Source organism: Lemur catta, chromosome 3, assembly GCF_020740605.2.
Source record: "Lemur catta isolate mLemCat1 chromosome 3, mLemCat1.pri, whole genome shotgun sequence".
Classification (NCBI taxonomy): domain Eukaryota; kingdom Metazoa; phylum Chordata; class Mammalia; order Primates; family Lemuridae; genus Lemur; species Lemur catta.
The window spans coordinates 44,626,049-44,648,404 of NC_059130.1; the positions used below are offsets into that span (position 1 = coordinate 44,626,049).

Here is a 22,356-nt window from a genome sequence, read left to right on the forward strand (position 1 = left end):
CCCGAGTAGCTGGGACTACAGGCATGTGCCACCATGCCCGGCTAATTTTTTTCTATATATAATTTTAGTTGGCCAGATAATTTCTTTCTATTTTTAGTAGAGACAGGGTCTCGCTGTTGCTCAGGCTGGGCTCGAACTCCTGACCTCAAGTGATCCACCCGCCTCGGCCTCCCAGAGTGCTAGGATTACAGGCGTGAGCCACCATGCCCGGCCTATGCTTGCCATTCTTTTATCAAATACACACTTCTTAAAAACTTTTTTTTGTAGCAGGAACTGTTCCATTGGTCTATTTGATGATTTCCATACCAAAACCATACTGTTTGTTGTTTTGTTTTATTTTGTGTTTTGACTAGAGCTTTAGAATATCCAAGGTATTTTCCCCCTAAATTGCCTTTGCTGGTCTTTTACATTTGTCTTCTATATCATTTTGAGATCACTTTATTATATTCTTAAAAAAATCATAATGCTATTTTGATTATGATTGCATTCAATTTATAAATTAATTTTGGGTTGTCTTTCTTAATAACCTACCTATAATTCCTGTAATCATATTTTTATTGAGACATTTCTTTGTTCTATACTAAAGGAGAAAAATGAAATAAAATTTTGTAAGTAGGTCAGTAAACCTATGCCTAAATTCATGACATTATGTAACAGTATTTCTATATAGAATAGTATTTTAAGAAATAGTATTTTCTCTGAATTATAATGGTTAAATGCCTTCGAGAATTACAGGATTGAAGTTAAGCCAGATTTTTTATTAAGCAGGATTTTTTAGAGCCTTTACATTTTAATGTACATTGTATATTTATTTGACTCCAAAATAATTTTGTTAAAAGCATATACTATTCCAATGCTTTACATTGTGAATGTGAATAACATTGTGAAATGCTTTTATAGAATTTTTTTAGTTTGCTAAAAAATTTATCACTAAGTATATTTGTAACTAAAATAGTTGATTCTTGTTTCATAATCTGAATGGCCAGAAAGCTCAAATATGGAACATTTTCATTACTGTGATAAATACTGATGATGCAGTTTATGAAGTACAGTAGATCCTAAGTACCTGTAAAAGACAATTATGCTTTCTATATTTTAACATTCAGATATTTTATTTTAATTATTATAAGACTTGGTAAGCCAGATACCAACATTAATTTGACACCATCTTACTACTTTATATTTAGATAATATAAAGTAATATATATTTATTAATATATAAATATAAAGTAATATATATTTAAATAATATAAAGTAATATATGTATGTATTTATATGTATATTAATATAAAGAAATATTTATATTTTTATATATTTAAATATAAAGTAATAAGACCTATTTCAAATTAATTTTCATTAATCAATTCATTGATTTTCAATTAATCCAGTCATTGATTTTCAATTAATATATTAATTTTCATTAAGTAAATATAAAGTAATAAGACTGGTTTTTATTTTCATAAATCAATTCACTAATTTTACTTTCCTCAAGATAAAAATCTAGCAGAAATACTTATTAACCAACTCACAAGCTAATTTTGTGAAAGAGTTTTTATTTTATTTATGTCTGTTTGGAATAAATTAATGTACTGAAATATTAGGCTTATTTTTCTGTATATAAGTTTTATTTGGTTATTAATTTGCTTTAATGGAGCTAGTGTTTACTGAACTGCTCATTTTTTCTACACTTATGTTAGTTTTTTTCATATTATCAAATACATTAAATTAGATGTTAAAATGAAAAAATGGATACTGCAGTAGTATAAGTGGAAATGCAAATCAAGAAATGAATGGCTTTTTTATTATTTTGTTGCCACCTGTTATGTTACTTTATCTGAATTATATTTTATTCTATTTACAATATAGACTTGAAGCTGCATGTTATGAATGCTTAAGTAAAAGTTATATTTTAGTTTTAAAAATAGTTTTCTGTATTGGAAAGAAGTATCCTACTTTTTGTCCTAATTCTGTCTTAGCTCTGTTATTTATTAATAACTAGACACTTAAAACCAGTCAGCCTTTATACCAGAGGAAAGGAGGGTGATCATTTTTGTGTGTCTCCTTTTTCTTTAGAGACTGCCCTTGGTGCGTTAGCAAGAGTCCTGAGAGAAGATTGGAAGCAAAGTGTTGAATTAGCTACAAACATAATTTATATCTTTTTTTGCTTTTCCAGGTAAGTATAAAAACTATGAAATAAAATAACTACTGTATCTCTGTTGCTTTCTGTGTATATTACTGGTTCAGTTTGTAGATCACTTGTTCTCTCAGTCTTTCAGTCTGTCTGCCTATGCTCTGCCTCTGAATTCTTATTCCTGTCTGTTTCCCATTCTCTGTCCTGCCCTCTGTTATGCTGTCTTTTGTTCAGTCTGCATTCACCCCTGCATGTATACACACACAGTGAGATAATACAATTATTTGGAGTTTAAGAGTGTGGGCTCTGGAAGTAGATTATCTGTATTTGAATCTAAGCCCTACTATTTATTAACTCTGTGATTTTGTTTTTGTTACTTAAGTTCTTTGTGCCTCAGTTTGCTCATGTGTAAAATTTAAATAGTAATAGTGGCACCCTCTTTGGATAGTTTTTAGGATTAAATGAATTAAGAGTTAAAATACTTAGAATAAAGACTGACCCTGAGTAAAGTGCTCAGTAATTATTATTGTTATATATACACATATGTGTAAACACATACCTCTTATTATTCATGTTATTATTTGTACACATATATTCTTAAGAAAGATGTTATTGAGACATTGTGAAAAGCTTCTAGTCAATTCTTACAGAATTTCTTGCCTCTATTCTAAAAATGTGCCAGCATTAGCAAATAAATATGTATGGAATAAATGCTTGGATGAATGAATTGTCTAGGAAACACGTAAAACCTGATTACTAATACTTTACTAGTTCTCTGATGTCAGTTTTATACAATAAATAAAATGTATGTCTAGTATTATTACATTAATAGTTTTGTTAGTAATATAAAATTTATTTTGAGACTGGTTAATAATGGTGGTTAATTACCAAAAATGGTATCTAATTTCTAACTTCTTAAAAATGATTACATTTCAGGTAAGGGTAATATCTTAAAATATATTTAATCTTATAATTTCAAGTCTTCCTAGCATGCTGTGTCTATATATTCATTAATTGAAATATGTGTATCAAATTTATTTTTTACATGGTTTGTACTAGTGTTTGCTGAAAACAAATTTCATATGCCCATAAGATGTATTCCTTTAAATATATGTTAAAATCTCTTCTTTAAAGCTTTTCTCAGTTTCACGGACTTATCACTCATTATAAAATTGGAGCTCTCTGTATGAATATTATTGATCATGAATTAAAAAGACACGAGCTTTGGCAAGAAGAACTTTCTAAGAAGAAAAAAGCTGATATCCTTTTAGAGTGACATTTAGAATCCTCCATTGCTTGTTGCTCTAAATTTTGGAAGGATGGGATGATTTTGTTCTTTTCATTTTTTCTTTTTTTTTAAAAGTGCTGATTGTATTACTTGGAAACAATGCAAGAGTGTGTTGAATGTCAAGAAGTAGATTGAAACTATCAAAATGAATATAGTTTGACATATACATTTTGTTTCTTCACAACTTTGATTAGTTAATGACGTAGAAGAAGGAGGTAATAGTGGTGCTGGATAAACGATAGGTAATCCTACAAGTAGCTACACTATTATGTACACTAAGATTCTTTGGTTAGTTGAAGCGTGGCTCACTGCTGTTTATGTACTTCTGAGTACTAAGATGACTTTGATTGGAATGGGTGTAAATTTGGTGATGAACCTAGTTTAAAGTTCTATTTTTCTATTAAGTTCTACTTTTCTAGTTAAGTGAAAAAAATTTTTTTCTTAATTAAATACAAATTTGAAAGACCCACAGAACGTTAGAACTGTGAAAAGAACTTTAGAAATTATGTTTTAATCTCCCTTATAGTATAAGGATCTTTTCTACAACTTCGCCGACAAATGGTTATATAGGCTCTTCTTTTACAGTGTCACTTATTAATTTAACCCACTCTGTGGTTTGGCATTCAATTTACTATAATGTTCTTTCACCTAGTGAACAGAAGTCCGTTTCCCAATAATTCTGTCTCTTGGTTCTGGTCTTGCACATGAAATCTATATAATAGAATAAGGATATTCTTTCAACATCACATTTTTTCTCATACTTGAAGGTATTTATCATATTGCTTCTATAACTTAATTCTTTTAGATTGAAGACCCTAACTTATTCATCTCTATCATAACTGACATGTTTTGCAGATTAATAAGCCATGCTGGTAACTTTCCTTTTAACACAGTATTTATTGATGTCTCTTAGAAAGTGAAAACATTATTCCTATTGTGCAGAATATCATGTTTTTTAACTACCCTTTGTGGAAAAAGTGGACCCTATTCCTATATTAATTTTGGCCTCCAGAGACACAGAGGCTTGAATTTTATCTATGTTGTGACATGACATATAAGTTAGTCCTGGGTATTCTGTACAGAATCTCTAGACACCATAAAATGAACACCCACACACAAGCTTTGAATTTTCTTAATTAGGATCTTTCCAGCTTTAGAAATTTTCTATATGTGCTACAAGCTTCTGGCACCTAGATTGGTAGTGACTCAACTGTGTGGACAACTCAATAACCTTGGAGACTTTACATTAGGTCTGTAGTCCTAAGACTCCTGAATGGTTCAATGTACCCTAAATTCATTTAAACTAAAGAGGTATGGAGGGAACCACTAATGGGACTTTTTAGTAATCATTACATTACACTTTGTAATTTGTGACAAGAACTGATATTTTAGGACACACTGTATTTCTATATCAGACGCCACTGATTGTAAGATTCATTATTATTTATGAAATACTAAGAGAGGAAAATATGCTTCCAATTAAACTATGACGTATCATAGATTATAAGACATATCCCAATTTTGGATTGTGCGGAAAGTGTGTATCTTAGAATCAATGGATATAAAAATAACATCAGAATTCTGGCTATTTGTCCTGAAATAATGCTATTTTATTATGTTATAAGTGTCTTTGTGTTTGGATTTAAATAGCATTCAACAAGGGCAGCTGCTTTGACTCCTATTCTGGGGTCAAATGCTTGACTCATGTTCTTGGAGATCCTAAAGTCAAACTGAAGTAACTGGTTATTTCTACAGATGTCCAAGGGACTGTTTTGAATGAAAAGATGTGATTTTTAAAATTTGTTTAACTTTGAGATATTTTTCTCTCGGCATCTCTACTCTGAAGAGGGTGCTACAAAGCTTTAGATCTAATCTGCATCCTTTGAATATTCTGGGTATCTATCTAAAGTGGAATCAAGTATTCTCAGTAACTAAATCACTCTCTAAGGCAGTAATCTTTTTGGTTTATGTACCTACTTGATAATCTGTTGAAAGTTATAGACTTGTGTACCTACATAAAATATTTGCATATAATTTCTCGTAATTCAAGTTTTTGGTAAGGTTCAAACATTTGCTCACCCAAAGCACTCTGAGGGAATCCGTGAACACTTGCTAAGAAGTCCTGTTACGGCACAACTACTTTGGAGAGAACATTTTAGTTAAACTATTGGTTAGGTAAAACAACTAGATACAGTTGCCTATAAAATTTAATAGTGCTGGTCATAGTATTTTTCAGTAGGGTTTTTTTTTGCTTCAGTGAGTATGTATGATCCTTAACTTAAGTTGTTTACTTGATGAAGACCCTGAAAACCAAACCTTGAGAAAGGATTATGAAAAAGCCTTTAAAAAATACCAGGGGCTTGTGGTAAAACAGGAACAGCTATTACGAGGTATGAATTCCTGAGCAATGAGAAAACCAACTGAGTATTTAATCTGAGTACATTTGTTTTGTTCTCCTTTTTTTGTCATACCAGTAAAGCTAATACCAGAATAACTGAAAATTCTATTAATTTTAATATGTCACAAGTTCTTCTTCTGTTTTTAACATGGGCAATGATGTTTTAAATTTTACTGTACTATCTTTCCCCATTCAGAACGTCAGTCTTTACTGGCTTGTAAGGTTTCTGATGAGAAGTCCACTGTTAGCCTGATTAGATGCTTTTCTCTTGCTAATTTTAGGATTTTTTCCTTCAAGTTGACTTTAGATACTCTGATGACTATATACCGTGTTAAAGTCCATTTTGCAGTGTATCTCCCTTGTGTACATCCTCTTGTATCTAGTTGTCTAAATCTCTTGCAAGACGAGGGAAGTTTTTCTCGATTATTCCTACAAATGTGTTCCACACTTTCTACTTTTTGTTCTTCTCCCTCAGGAATATCTATGACTTATAGGTTTGGACACTTTACATTATCCCATTTCTCTAAGACTGTGTTCATATTTTAATTCTTTTTTCTTTATTTTTGTCTAGGTTAATTCGAAAGACCTGTCTTCAAGCTTTGAAATTTTTTTTTTGTCTTGATCTATTGTGTCATTAAAGCTTTCAACTGTATCTTGTAATTCAGGGAATCTTTCATTTCCAGAAATTCTGTTTGGGTTTAAAAAAAAAAAATCTATCTCTTTAGTAAATTTTTCATTCATATCCTGAATTGTTTTGCTAATTTTCTTTGTGTGGGTTTTCAACTTTCTCTTGGATCTCATTAAGCCTCCTTACAATACGTATTTTGAATTCTTTTTCTGTCAGTTCAGAATTTTCATTTTGTTTAGGATCCATTGCTAGAGAGTTAGTGTGATCCTATGGGGGTATTGAACATTGTTTTCTCTGCCAGAGTTTTTATATTGGTTCCTTCTCATCTAGAGAAGCTGTTACTTTATATTTTTGAATTTACTTTTGTTTGAGGAGATTTCTTAAATTTTTTTATTATTTGCCCCCCTTGAGGGTGTGACTGTGATATATATTGTGTTTGGTTGTTTGCCTTTGATTTGGATGCTTTGAGGGTACCAAGACTCTGTATGAGCTCCTGGGTTATAGATAGCCTTTGTGTGGTGGCTTTCTCAGATGCCGATTGTACTGGCAATGTACTAGGTGTATGACCAGACTCACCACCTTCTGTGGGACTAGGTCTCACAAAGCTTATTTTGTTCTCATCACTGTGCCCTTCTATCAGCAGGTTTTATTAATGTATTGGGCTGTGCAGTTCAACCCCCAGGCTGGTAGGTGGCCCTTATATGTAAGTGCCAGTTGTCCCAGAGGCTGCTGGGCATGTGCTTGATCTTTGTTATTGGGAGGGCCTTTCATTTGTCACAGGCAGTGAAGTGGTCTGTGGAATGCTCGAGTCTCTGAGTTCCCTGCTCAGCCCTGGAGGAGGGATGAAATTGGGCAGAGCTAGACACACCAGTGATGAGGCGAAACACCATCCCTGATGCGGGTAGTGAGGGAAGCTCATGCTAAAATGTGCCTTGGTCTCTGCTGGGGTGGGAGGAGGAAGCTGCACCAGCTCCACATCCTGGGTTGGCAGGAATGCCATCCACCTTACTATCACACCTGTGTCCTGGAGTTCCTGGCATTTAGTTCAGATAGGTGCTATCATTTACCTTCAGGCGGAATTGTAGGTCTCCACCAAAATGGCCTCAGGGCGGAATCTGTTCCTTCAGCCCAAAACAGACAGCTTTGCAACTGCCTAAACTCCACTGTAGAGAGGAGGATGGGCTTGGCCCTTTGTGTAAGCCCAGCTGTGGTGGGCGTACTATCAGCAGGGGTGCAGTTGCCTCTGAAAGCCTTTGAATGGCTGTCCCTTTGTGTACTTGTGCCAGTCCCCCTTGGGAACAGCCACGACTGTGTCTGCCTCAGTGGGTGAGAGGGGAGAAGTTCCCATCTCCATGTCGATTTCTGGGGACTGGTGCCACCTGGCCACTGGAGCAGAGCCACTCTCCTCCCTTAGAGAGCCCAGCACAACTCCTGCATCTCTGTTGGGAGGGGTGCAGTCACTCCCAGCTCACAAATGGTGAGCTCTCTTGGTGGAGCAGAGCATGTGCTCTGGCCTCCTGTTTTCCAAGGGGTGCTATAGTGCTCTGCACTCTCCCTTTCTGTTGGGGAAGTCTGCCCTGAGGGTCAGAACTCCAGGAATCCTGCAGCTCCCCTGGGTCTCGCCAGTCTTTTGTGGTTGCCACAGTCCAAGCAGATGCTGGGGAATGTTTATGGAGGATCCAGTGATACAGAGATACAAGGGTTGATATTCCCTGTACAAGACAGCTGCAGGAATGCTGCCACTGCTTGTAGGGAGGTGGTTAGCCCCCACCCCCTGTGCAAGCCCCAGCATGGTGGATGGGCTCACTGTCAGTGGAAGTGCTGCTATCCCTAAAAGCCCTGGAACGGCTTTTCCACATTGCACCTATGCCAAACACCCACAGGAACAGCCACAGCTGCATTTGGAGAAAGGAGAAGTCCCTGTTTCCTCATCCATTCCGAGGTACCAGTACTGCCTGGATGCTGGGGTAGAACCACTCTCCTCTCCTACACAGCCCAGCACCACACCTGCACCTCTGCTGTTACTGGTGCAGATACCTTCATTTCACAGTCAGTGAACTCTTGGGTGGAGGAGAGTGCATAGTCTGGTTTCCTTTGTTCCCAGGGGTGCTTTGGCATACTACATTCTCCCTTCCCCTGGGGGCAGCCAGTGCTGTGGGTTTGAACTCCAAAAATCTCACAACTCCCCTAAGTCATGCCTCGTGCAGGCCTTTGGTGGTTGTTGCAGTCTGAACAGGTGTTGGGGAATGTTTGTGGGAGATCAGTGATGTGACAAAAGGGTTCTCTGGGCAGGACAAAGGCCCACGGCAGGTGAACAACGAATATGGTGCCTGCCACTGCAGCTCAGGTACAGGAGGGAGGTCTAGCAACCCTGTGTGAGCTGGCAGCCTAGTGGTCTGCCCTCAAGAAGTTCCCAAATCACCTTCTGCAGCAGTTTTGGGGCTCACAAGTGCAGAGGAGCTTTCTGACAGTTTGAAACCCAGCAGTCTGCCACAGGGGTAAGGGGAGTAAACAAAAATCCTCCCCACTCTTTCCACGGGACCCCAAATTCCTTGGGGGTGGATCTCAGCCAAACTCTTGCTTCCTTGTTTTTCTCTACCCCAGCTTCTTCCTATAGGTTCTCCAATAGGTTCTGGCAGTCTTCCTTCAGTATTCCACTTGGGCCATTGATCATTCATCTGTAACTTCAGTTCTTTCCGAGAACTGGTGTCAGATGTGTCTGGTCAGCCATCTTAAAAAAATTGGGGATTTAAAAAATTCTATTTTATCTCCATTGTTGGCTTAGCCATAACTCATTATTTTATTGATTGCGTTAAAGTTTATATTATGCACCTTTAATCATAAGTTGGGTACCTTCAGGTATACATCTTTAACTTATAATCTGCGTCCTTTCAAATGATATTGTACCATTTCGTGTTTAGTGTTAGAACCATTTCTCCCCTCCCCCACCTCAGTGCAATCATTAACATTTATTATACATATGTTATAAACCCTACCAGATATTGTTTTTGTATAAAGTCAATTTTATTTTACAGATATTTTAATAATAAGAAAATAATCTTACATACTTCCATATATAATTACCATTTCCACTGATCTTATTCCTTTGTGTATATCTATATTTCTCTGTGGTATCATTTTCTTCTAAGGGATTTCCTTTAATATTTCTTATAGGACGGATTTACCTCTGATCAATTGTTTTATCTTTTGTATGTCCTACAGAGTCTTTCTTTTTTTCTTTTTTTGAAGTATTCTCACTAGGTTTAGAATTCTAGATTGACAGCTTTTTTTCTTTTTATGTTATAAAGATATTTCTCCACTGTTGCCTTGCTTGTATTGTTTTTGGTAAGAAGTCTACTGGCATCCTTATCTTTGTCTATATATAAGTTTATTTTTTTCTGGCTGCTTTTAAGATTGTTTCTTTATCATTTGTTTTGAACCATTTGATTACGATGTGCATTCGTGTAATTTTTTAAAAATTTCTTGTCCTTGGAGTTTAGTGAGCTTAAGAACTTGGTTTATAGTTTTCATTAAATTTGGAATTTTTTCTGTTATCATTTCTTCAGGGACTCCAGTTACATGTATATTAGGGCAGCTGAAGTTGTTCCACAGTTCTCTAATACTTTTTATATTTTTACCATTCTTTTTTCCATGTATGTTTAATTTTGGATAGTTTTTATAATTATGTCTTCAATTTCACTAATCTTCTACCATCTCTAATCTTTTGTTAATTCCATCTAGTATACAGTCTCAAGCATTATAGTGTTTATTGCATAGTTTTTCAATATACAATATTCATATGTTTGAATATTTTTTTCTATCTCCCATGTCTCTACTTAACTTTTAGAAGATCTGGAATACAGTTATATAACTTTCAGTGTTCCTATCTGATAACTCTTACCTCTGGGTTAGTTCCAGGACAGTTTTAGTTGGTTAATTTTTCTCCTCCTTATGTGTTGTATTTCCCTGCTTCTTTGAATGACTGATCATCATTGCTTGACTTCAAGACTGTGAAATCTATATTCTTGCATGTGGATTTTTTTTATTCCTATAAATATTCTTGAGCTTTGTTTTAGGACACAGCTAAATGACTTGGAAATAGTTTGATCCCTTTGGATCTTGCTCTCATAATTTGTTAGTCTTCGCAGGAGTAGCATTTAGTCTAAAACTAATTATTTCCCACTGCTGAGGCAAGACCTTTTTGCCCCATGAATTATGAAGTTTCCGGTATGGTTGGTAGAAACAGGTATTATTTCTACCCTTGTGTATCATGTACTTTTTCTTCTATTCCTCTCATTTTATTCTGTCCCAGCCTTCAGTTAGATTGCTAGCATTCATGGGCCAATCAGACTTGACTCTACATTCAAGGGAGAACTCTGTTGAACTCCAGAGTTTTCTCTGTGCAGCTCCCTCCTCCCCAGTACTCCTTTCAGTGAACTCTTGGCTTCCCTGGACTCTTGGGTCCATCTCTTTAACTGAAGGATTCTGTCATGTTCTGCTTGGCTTCTGCTTCTCTTGAGGGACCTGGAAACTCTCTCAAGACACTATTCTGGGGAAATCATAGGGCCATATCATTTATTGTTTATTTCTGAGAGATCGCTATCTTTCCTTCTCTGATGTCCAGTGTTGTGAAAAACCTTTGTTTTGTGTGTTTTAGTCTGTTTTGTTGTTGTTTCAGGTGAGAGTCCAGTCCCTGTTACTCTGTTATGTGAATTTCCTAGGCCTGCTGTAACACATTACCACAAAGTGGGTGGCTTAAAATAACAGAAATTTATTCTCTCACATTTCTGGAGGCTAGAAGGCCAGATTTAAAGTGTCATCAGGGCCATGTTCTCTCTGAAGCTTCTAGAGAAAAATCCTTTCTTGTCTCTTCCTAGTTTTTAGTGGCTCCCAGCAATCCTTGGTGCTTCTTGGCTTATAGCAGCGTCATTCCAGTGTCTGCCTCAGTCTTCAGATGGCCTTCTTCCCACTGTATCTGTCTCTGCTTTATCCTCTCCTCTTCTTATTAGGACACCAATCACTGGACTCAAGATCTACCCTAACTCATTATTACCTCACAGTAACTACACTAATTATATCTGCAAAGGCTCTATTTCCAAATAAGGTCATGGTCTGAAGTTTTGGATGTGCATAAATTTTGGAAGGATACTATTCAACTCACTGCATCGATCTTGGCTGCAAACAGAAGTCTACTTGCTTTTTCAATACAACTTTCAAACCTTTTAACAGCGTCTTACATGGAAAGTTATCATAATGCAATAGTGTAAATTTGTAAGCTGTGGGTTCTGATGGACTGGAATTTTAATTTAGTTCTACCACTTTCTAGCTGTGTGGTTTGGGCAAGTTATCCAATTTCTTTGAATCTGAGGTTCCTCACCTGTAAAATCTGTGTAATACTTCTTTCCCCATACAATTGTTTTAGAATTAAAACATTTCCATTTATATATCAACAGGTCTAGCATACAATATGTATTTAATAAGTGGATTTGCCTTTCTATCTTAAATACTTCTCAAATGAATAAATTTAATATTTACTTCTGTGTGTATATATATACATATATATATGCATGTATTTCTTCTTTTCATAAAGGTTTAGAAATAGTTTACAAGAATATATGAAGTGAAATACTAAAATAATGAGGCCATAGGAGAACAAAAAGGCTATGTTGACCATAATCGCATATATAATTCTTAAAAAAACCTTTTAAATCTAACTCTGAAGTTTCCTGTCAATCAAAGCGAAATGGAAAACATTATCTTTTGTATAATTTTCACTGTCAAAAGGGAATACTCACATAAGTTTCCTTTGAGAACCTAAGCATTTTTATTATAAGAATCTAAAAGAAATCTTCCTTAGAACTAGTAAACAGTGACCTCAACTCTATCTAGTATAATAGTTGTATTACTGAATTTCATATTGTCTTTTCTTATAGTGAGTAATAGAAAATCAGTTTGAACTTGAAAAATAGATTTTAGTATCCTCAAATTTAACTGTAGCTCTAATATATGTTTTGGATTATAGCTCTTTTTAACACAGAAGCCTTTAGTTTTTGAAGTTTTATAATATATTTCCTTATTTTCTGTATGTATAAAAACTATTGTTGCCTGTTTGCTTGTTTTATTATTTGCTGACTTATCTACCTTTAATTGCCATTTGATTTCTGTTAAACTTTAACCTGCAAGAAGGTAGGAATCATTTTCTTATTTTGGTTATTGTGGCCTTCTCAGCATTATAAGAATATTATTTTATATATGTTATATGTGTTGCTTTAGATAACACATAATACCCCACACAATAACACTCAATAAATGTTTTCTGATGAACCAGTTACTAGTCAGTTAAATTTTCAAAAAATATATTATCTTTTTGAACTATATCTGTTACCTTGGTGAGTAGAAATGATTTTTTAAATTGTTGATTCAATATACTAATCATTTAATTCATCTATTTTACTTTTCTAGTTGCTCTTTATTTGCTTCTGAATCTTGCTGAGGATACGCGTACAGAACTAAAAATGAGGAACAAGAATATAGTTCACATGTTGGTGAAGGCTCTTGATCGGGATAATTTTGAGCTGCTTATTCTAGTTGTGTCATTCTTGAAGAAACTCAGCATTTTTATGGAGAATAAAAATGATATGGTAACTTACAAAGCTTTTTCTTGAAACAGTTCACGTTCGCCATTTTCAAGTTAGAATATTTTGATAAAAAGTAAATAATTATTATCTGATGTATTATTTTCTCCTAAACTATTTTGCTTCCTGCTTTTCTGATTTTAGTTTGTGGAATGATAATTTAACCCAATCTCTTCTTTATTATTTACTGTCCCAATTGGTAGCCACAACCTGTTGATTCTGCTTCCTAAATACCTCTTGAAACTATCTCTTCTTCATATTTCTAGTGCCATTGTTTATTCATACCCTCTTCATTTCTTGTTTGAGTTATTACATTAAGTTCCTTACTATTTGTCCTCTTTTATTGTGTTGATATAGTAGTCTTTGAGAAATATAAGTTGAGCATATATTAATATTATTTCTCCCTATGTAGAATGCATATAATACAGAAATATATAAAGACAGAATAAAAATTTTTATCTGCTTTTTACCATGTCATTAAAAAGTCTTTGTTGTGTACGATAGTGTATTAAATAGATCATACATTAGCCATACCTTGTTTTCAGAAACTTGGGTTGTTTGTAATTTTTGCTATTATAAATAACACTTCAGTGTACATATTTGTACATACATCTTTGTCTATATTTCTGATAATTTTCTTGGAGTAGATTCCTAGAAATGAAATTATTGGATCATTGGCTTTAACTCCATTGAGGATCATTTTTACAACTGTATGTCATTATGTGACTGTGTATTATTGGTATAAGTGGCTTCTCCTTTAGTTAGTCTAAATATATAGTATTTCTGCCTACCCTTTTATTCTATTTACATCAGATGAACTAGGAAGTAGCTTATGCTATACAGAATGACATGGCATGCTCTTTGAAATCCTCAGACTAATTTATCAGATTTAGTAAGTGCCTTGAATTCTAATTATACGACTATATGAAATTTATCTACTGAATGTATGAAATTCTATTTTACCCCTATATATTTAGTATCTGTCATGTTTATCATTAGTGTATATTAATAATTATTGATATTCATTATATGCCTGATAGTATTTTGAGATCTAATGTCCTTAAGAAAGATTAATCAAAAACATATTTTTGTGTTCACTGATTTTATATGTAAGAAGAATATGATGACATGGTAACATATATACTCCTGAGTAGTTAGGGTATGAATAAATAATTGCTTACTTCTCCTTGCTATAAGTTTAAGTATGTTCTCCCACCAATGTGTTTAGATTAAGTTCACCTTTAGTAGGTTCTCACAATTCAAATCGATTTGCATTAGTATGTATCTACTACGTATGAATTAGATTTGTACTTAAGTAATATACTTACATATTCTTTTTATCAAAAAGATCTTAAGAATATTATTAAACTTTTTATCAAAAAGATCTTAAGAATATTATTAAAATTATTTTCTGGTAAGATCATAGAGTTGGAGTACATAATAAAAATTATCTCATCAAATCTCATTTTTTATTGAGGAAGAAAAACTGAGACTCAGAAAAATTAATTCTTATTCCAAGATCATGGGAAGTATTTGATAAGCCAGATTTTTACTATAGATGGTATGCATTTTATCTTTTATTGTGGAAGAAATACATTTTATTTAAGGGTGTCTTTGTGTAGAATCAGGATTTTTAGAACTTGACTGGACCTTACATCCATGGCCAGTTTCAATGAATCTGGCCTCCTAATTTTGCAGATGAAGTAGGAGAGAATCAGAGACATTAATATGCTTAAGGAAACAGATCTGTAGGTACTCAACTTCATACTTTTTCTATGCCTCCTGGGCAAAAAATTTTCGGGTCTTTATTTTTATATCATTTTTTAAGACATTTTTAGTAAAATTAACACTAATCAATTTTTAAATGTTGGCTTTCAGAAACACTGAAAACAGTACACTTAAAGGCTGAAATCAATTTGCTGATATGTTGTTAGTAAACTGTCACTTTACATAGAATGTTTAATGAAAATACTAATTAACTATAAATTCCATTTTATAGAAATAGAATTGAGAGAGTGTTGCATGTTGAGACAATTACTAAATTTAGCTCTTGGGATTGGTTTTTTATCAACCTAAAAGACATGGCTAGAAGGCTGTGTTAAACAAATACTAGTCTAGTGTTTAACCATCTGACTGACTAATGGCACATATTTCACATTCCATTTTGTGCAATGGAAATACAAATTAATAACAAACTCTCCAAGTTATTTTATTACTTAGTTTTGCTGTTACAGCCAGTGTATATGTATACTATTGCTTTTTCAAAAGAAGAAATATTACCTAATATAATTAGTAACAGCTGAAGCCTGTGGCAATTTTATTTACGAAAAAGGTGGGGAGGTGACTGATCTATTTGTGAAGTCGTAGTATTTATTTAAATAAAGTGTTCATTTTACTCTTGATGTGAACTAATATTGACCTTGCTCTTTAGATGTATGTTTTAAAGGAAATTTAGTTTACTTAAAAAAAATTTTTAATTAGCAGTTTAAATTGAATCACCATATTTCTTATATAATATTAACATAATTATATTATCATAACGTAATATGACTAATGTAACAAAAATGGAATACATTATATTAATATACAATTATAAGATGAACAGAGAGGATTTATGTTCCCTAGTTTGCTTATTTTCTTACTACTAACTTTTTTTTTTGAGACAGTCTCACTCTGTTGCCATGGCTAGAGTACTGTGGCATCAGCCTAGCTCACAGCAACCTCAAACTCCTGGGCTCAAACAATCCTCCTGACTCAGCCTCCTGAGTAGCTGGGACTGCAGGCACGCACCATCACACCCAGCTAATTTTTTCTATTTTTAGTAGCAACAGGGTCTCTCTCTATTTCATGCTGGTCTCGACCTCCTGACCTCTAGTGATCCTCCCTCCTCAGCCTCCCAGAGTGCTAGGATTATAGGTGTGAGCCACCGAGCCTGGCTTCTTAGTACTAACTTTTGAGAGTTTTTCTGTATTTTGGATACAAGTCTTTTATAGTTATATGTTTTGCAGGTATTTTCTCCTTTCCTGTGGCTTGTCTTTTCATTTTCCTATGAAAAGCATAAGTTTTTAGTTTTGATGAAGTCTAGCACATAAAAAAACATTTTGATGGACTTTTTTGTGGTGTCTTATTTAAGAAATCTTTGTCTAACTCAAATTCACAAAGACTGCTTCCTATATTTTCTTCAGGAAATGTTATAGGGGTTTTTGTTGTTTAATCCATGATCCATCATCCATTTTGAACTAATTTTGTATATGGTGCAAGGTAGGGACCAAGATTCATGTTTTTGAATATGGATATCCAATTGTTCCAGAACCATTTGTTGAAAGACTCTTTTCTCCATTGAATTGCTTTTGCACCTTATTGAAATTGCCTTTGCACCTTTGTTGAAAATCAGTTGGCCATATATGTGTGCTTCTATTTTTGGACTCTGTTGTTTTTTTTTTTTTTTGGCAGATGTCAAATAAATTTTATTTATCACTATTCCTGGGTCCCTGTGCCAGCTCTGCCCTTCCAAGTAGCAATGTGTGAGTCAAAATTATTCATTTCTCATTTCTTTATTTTCATATGCAGACTTTTTTTTTAAATGTTATAGGGACATAATAGTTACATATCTTAATAGGATACAGGCATACAATGTCAATTAATCAAATCAGGGTAATTGGGATATCCATCACCTCAGACATTTAATGTTTCTTTGTGTTAGGAACATTCCAGTTCCACTCTGTGAGTTATTTTAAAGTATACCCTAACTTTTTGATTATAGTCACTTTGCTATGCTATCAAATATTGTTAGTTCTATCTAACTATCTAACTCTATTTTTCTACCCATTAACCATCCCTACTTTATCCCTCCCTCCCCACTACCCTTCCCAGGCTCTGGTAACCATCATTCTACTCTGTCTCCATGAAATCAGTTATTTTTAATATTTAGCTCCTACATCTGAGTGAGACCATGAAGGATTTGTCTTTCTGTCCTTGGCTTATTTCACTTAACATAATATTCTCCAGTTCCACCCATGTTGTTGCAAATAGCAGGATTTCATTCTCTTTCTGGGCATGTAATATTCCATTGTATATATGTACCAAATTTCTTTATCCTTTGATCCATCGATGGACACTTAGGTTGATTCCAAATCTTGGCAATTGTTGAGTATGCACTCTGTTTTCTATTCCATTAGTCTGTGTGTCTGTGCTTTTTCATCAGTACTTCTTTCTTCCTCTTGATTACTTTAACTTCATAGTAAGTCTTGAAATCAGGCAGTGTGATGCCTCTACTTTTATTATTCTTTTTCAGAATTACTCTGACAATTCTGTATTCTTTATCTTTTGATTTGCATGTTAGAATCAACTAGTTTTTGTCTTTTAAAGTTTTTGGAATACTGATTGGGATTGCATTGAATCTATTGGGGGGAATCAATATATTAATATTTAACCGTATTGCATTTTCTAACCCATGAACGTGGTGTAGCTCTCCATTTATTTAGGCATTACTTGATTTATTCCATCATTTTGTAGTTTTTAGCATATATATTTTACACATATCCTTTAAATTTATACCTAAATGTGTTACCATTATAAGTGATAGTTTAAAAAATTATTAGTTCTCTATTTTGGATTGACAGTTTATGGAAATACATTGATTTTTTTTATATTAACCTAATGTCCTGTGATCTTTCTAAACTCACTTTTTAGTTGTAGTGCCTCTTTCATAGATTCTTAGGGATTTTCTAAGTGTCAATGATGTTATCTACCAATAGAAAGTTTTATTTCTTTCTTTCTAATCTATGAGCTTTTCATTTTTTTCCTCCCCTTATTGTACTGGGTTGGCCCTCTACTACGATGTTGAAAAGGAATGGTGTAAGTGGACATCCCTGACCTTGTTATTGATCTTAGGAGGAAAACAGTGTTTTTCATTATTAAGTATGATATTAGTTGTAGGTTTTTGTAGATACCCTCTATCAGTTTAAGGAAGTTCTTATGTTTCTAATTTGCTGAACTTTTATCATGAATGAATGTTGGATTTTGTCAAAGCCTTTTATTCATCTATTACTGAGATGGTAATATGGGTTTTTCTTCTTTAGCACAGTAACTGCCATATGAGTTACATCAAACTCATGCTAGTTTTGAGCCTAGGGTCTCATGAAGCAAAACCTGGGCAAAACCCTGCAGTTGGTTTGTGAAAATCTTACTTGTTGATGTTCTTATTATTACAATTAATATTGACAATTTAATTCTAAAAACATGGAATAAATGAATAGAAGTCAATAACAAATTTCTCATTAAATTAGAAAGGATCGTTTTGTTTTCGAAGTTTTTATTCTATTTTCGTAATAAAACACCATGGCCCAGGGAAAAAAAAATTTTTTTCTAGTGTGGCAGTCAATGTGTTAGACTGTTGTGATATGCTGAATTACATTGATTGACTTTTGAATGTTGAACCAACCACTCTTGAATTCAGGAGATAAATACCACTTGGTCATGATGTATTGCTCTTTTAAACATATATTAAATATCTAGATTTGTTAGCTAATTATTGGTGAGGGTGTTTATGAGGCATTATTGGTTTATAGTTTTCTTCTAATATCGTGGTCTAGTTTTATTATTAGTGTAACTATGTCCTCATAGAATGAGTTGGGAAGCATTCCCTCTTTAATTTTTCTGGAAGGGTTTGTGTAGAATTGGTATTATTTCTACTTAAATGTTTAATAGAATTCACCATTAAAATGTCATTTATGCCTGGAAGTTTCTTTCTATGAATGTCTTTAATAGATGTAGGACTATTCAGCTTATTTCTTCTTGAGTGGTAGCTTTGTAGTTTATGTTTTTCAACGAATTTATACACTTCATCTATATTGCCAAATATATTGGCATAAACTTTGTGATACTGTTTCCTTTTTAATCTCTTTAAAATGTCTGAAGGTCTGAAGTGATTTTTTCTGTTTTATTTCTGATATTGGTTATTTTTTCTATATTAGTGTTTTATGAATTGCATTGATACATTGTAAGAATCAGCTTTTGGTTCCATGTTTCATTTTTGGAAGTCTTTGGAGATGGAATTGTACTCTATAATGAAGAGATCTAGGGTATGGCTGCTTTGTAGCTATCAAGTGTATATAGAAGTCTGAAGGAAAAATCAGGTATTGGTTTGTCAGTTTAGCATTTAAAAAAAAATATATTCATTCCTTGGCATGGAATGAAAGGAAAAAAATATATCAAGGGCTCAATTATGAATGTGATTTTATGAGGTCAGTTAAAGATTGCAATAAAGATATGAAAAGGACAGTATAAATAAATGTTTTAAATTTCCAGTGAAAGAAAAAGTAGAGTGAGATTATTCATACATAAATCCTTTGGTAATGATCAAAAATACGAACTTATTTACAATTTCTCTCCTTTTTTGCCATTGCTTTGTAACTAGAAAGACATGAGATGTTTTTATAACCAAATTTTTGTGATTGCTACCTCAAAAAATCAGGGCTGGGTGCATTGGCTTATGGCTGTACTTCTAGCACTTTGAGAGGCCGAGGCAGGAGGATCATTTAAGGCCAGGAGTTTGAGAGCAGCCTGAGCAACATAGCAAGACTCCATCTCTACAAAAAATAAGAAAAATTAGCCTGGTGTGGTGGTACACACTTGTTGTCCCTGCTACTTGGGAGACTGAGGCAGGAGGATTGCTTGAGCCCAGGAGTTGAAGGTTGCAGTGAGCTATGATCGTGCCACTGTACTCTAGCACAGGTGACAAAGTAAGACCCTGTCTCAGTAAAAAAAAAAAAAAAAAAAAATCAGAATGCAGCACTCTAAAACAAGCTTTCTTGATGCGATTTCATAGTCTTCTAGAGCAAAGGTCAGCAAACTTTTTCTTTAAAGGGCCACATAGTCAATATGTTAGGCTTTACAGGTTATATGGTCTCTGCAGCAACTACTCAACTCTGCTATTGTAGCATAAAAGCAGCCATAGACAATCTGTAAACAAATGGGTATGAGCGTGTTCCAATAAATATTTATTTATGAAAACTGAAATTTGAATTTCATATAATTTTTATTTGTCGTGAAATATCATTCTTCATTTGATTTTTTTCCCAACCATTTAAAAATGTAAAAGCCAAAAACCATTCTTAGCTCATGGGCTGAATGAAGATACAGGGTGGGCCAGTTTAGGTCCACTAGCCATGTTTTACTGATGCTGTCCTAAAGTTTCAACTATTGCTTATAGCCTAGTTTCTCTCCTGAGTCTTACGTACTTTCCCAATATCCACTAAATATCCCTTCAAACATAACAAAAATTAAAATAATTTTTTGCCCTCCGTGTCATAATGTCCTAGACCTTTTTATCCATTTACCAGTTTTAGTTAAGGGCACCTACATCTACATATTGACTGTATAGAAAAGGGTCCTGAGACTGCCATTCTTAAATAGGCCTTCTTACAAGGTTGGCAGTTGGCTGGTGTCTTGGAATTTAGATTTCAGGGGTGTTCCTAGCCTAGGAACTAGTCTGACCAGGTCATTCCCTGGATTTATCATTAAGGACACTCTGTTACTTGTAGAATAATGTTAAATTTCGTAACACAACATTAAAAGCCTTTATGATTTTTCTAAGATTTGTCTTTATAAGCTTCTGCCAATCCCCAAAATACACTCTATTCTGTGATCATACCAAAGCATCTGCAATTCCATAAACAAGCTCTTTTATTCCTAAATGCTTAACCACTGGCTTTTTCCTCAACCTGGGTTGACATTGCCAGAGAACAAATTCTTACTCATTTTTTAAGACTTTGGTCCTAATTTGAAGTCTTCTGTTCTTCCAGGTAGATTAGTAGTTCCCTCCATGTTGCTTCCACAGCACTTTGTACATTCAGTTTTATTCACATTGCATTTTCATTATGTTACATTTGTCTACTCTATTTTTAGACTGAGAAATCCTTGAAGGTCAAGATTAGACCTTGTTTGATCTAGCAGAGGGCGTGGTACTTAATAGGTGGTATTTAAAAATGCACAGTAGTTTCAAGGGCCAAGTAATGTCTTCTGATTGATGCAATTAAATGAAGGAAGGAGGCGATAATATGGAAGTATGCATTTGATTTCAGGAAAGTTTATAGATTGAAACTGGAATATAAGATACTTATAAAATAGATATCTATTAGGGCAAAAACAAAGGAAAATAATTATTTGTATGTTTTGTCTTATTTTGCATGAGAACTTCACCACATCTGTATTATTATTTTACATAGGTGGAAATGGATATTGTTGAGAAACTGGTAAAAATGATACCCTGTGAGCATGAAGATCTACTGAATATCACCCTCCGACTTTTACTAAACCTATCCTTTGACACAGGCCTGAGGAATAAGATGGTACAAGTTGGACTGCTTCCCAAACTCACTGCACTCCTAGGTATGCTTTTTAAAAATTAATGTCAGTGTTGCTTGGAATTTCCAACATCATTGGAAAACTGAGCTCTGTGTTGAAAGGCCTCCTGAAGAAAAAAACATTATATATATGTTCTTTGACAACTAAATAATAAAAATAAGCAGAATACATGAAAATTGATCTGTGCCAGGATTTCCATGGTGCTGTAGAATGATAGAATAGAAACGTTTAACTCTTTGATTTCATTTACCCATACCTGAACCATAATGGAAGTAAGGAAGCTCTGGAAAGTGAGGAAGCAGGGAAGCAATAAGGAAAAAAATATTTTCTCCTCAGCATCTTTTTAAAAAGCAGATACCATTTAAGTTCTTACATTCTGCCATACTTTTAAAATACTACTTACGAATAAACAAATTTGTGGAAACTTTTCTCATTAATTTAAGAAGAATATTTTGTGTATCATGAGTCAGAAAATATCATATCAGAGGATTCAGTTTATAAAAAGTTATTTTGTTTTAGCTACTAGTAAGATATCTATCTACAGCAAGAGTAGGCTCAAGAGTTAATATTTTGTGCTCCCAAGGTAATGCTAACCTTCTTAGCAGAGCATTAAAAACCCTTTACAATCTATCCAGGATCTATCTTTATGGACTCCTACCACTCCCCAGCATATGCTTTACACTGTGGCCATTCTGAAGCACTTGCAGTTCCCTAAACAAGCTCGTCTACCTGTCCTACGTTCTTTGTTCCTCTACAATTCCTCTGCAATGCTATTATTGCCTTTCTTAACCATAAAGCAAATTTTCACTGATCTTTTAACTCTTTGTTTCTTCGTTTCAATATTGCAGTTTCATTCTTTTTTGCAGCTTTCTCCATATATTCAAACATTGCGAATATGTTGTTACACAT

At 33.9% G+C, this 22,356-nt stretch overlaps 1 protein-coding gene across 2 annotated transcripts in view; it reads left to right on the forward strand.

Annotated features, from left to right (window-relative positions):
* Nucleotides 1–22,356, forward strand: part of KIFAP3 (kinesin associated protein 3) — a 141,119-nt gene that overhangs the window by 28,437 nt on the left and 90,326 nt on the right. For both annotated transcript variants that reach the window (XM_045547398.1, XM_045547399.1), the window contains exons 6-10: nt 2,074–2,173; nt 3,266–3,390; nt 5,711–5,809; nt 12,908–13,086; nt 21,309–21,471. In XM_045547398.1, the coding sequence (XP_045403354.1) occupies nt 2,074–2,173; nt 3,266–3,390; nt 5,711–5,809; nt 12,908–13,086; nt 21,309–21,471 (666 nt within the window). The remainder of the gene's footprint in view (nt 1–2,073; nt 2,174–3,265; nt 3,391–5,710; nt 5,810–12,907; nt 13,087–21,308; nt 21,472–22,356) is intronic.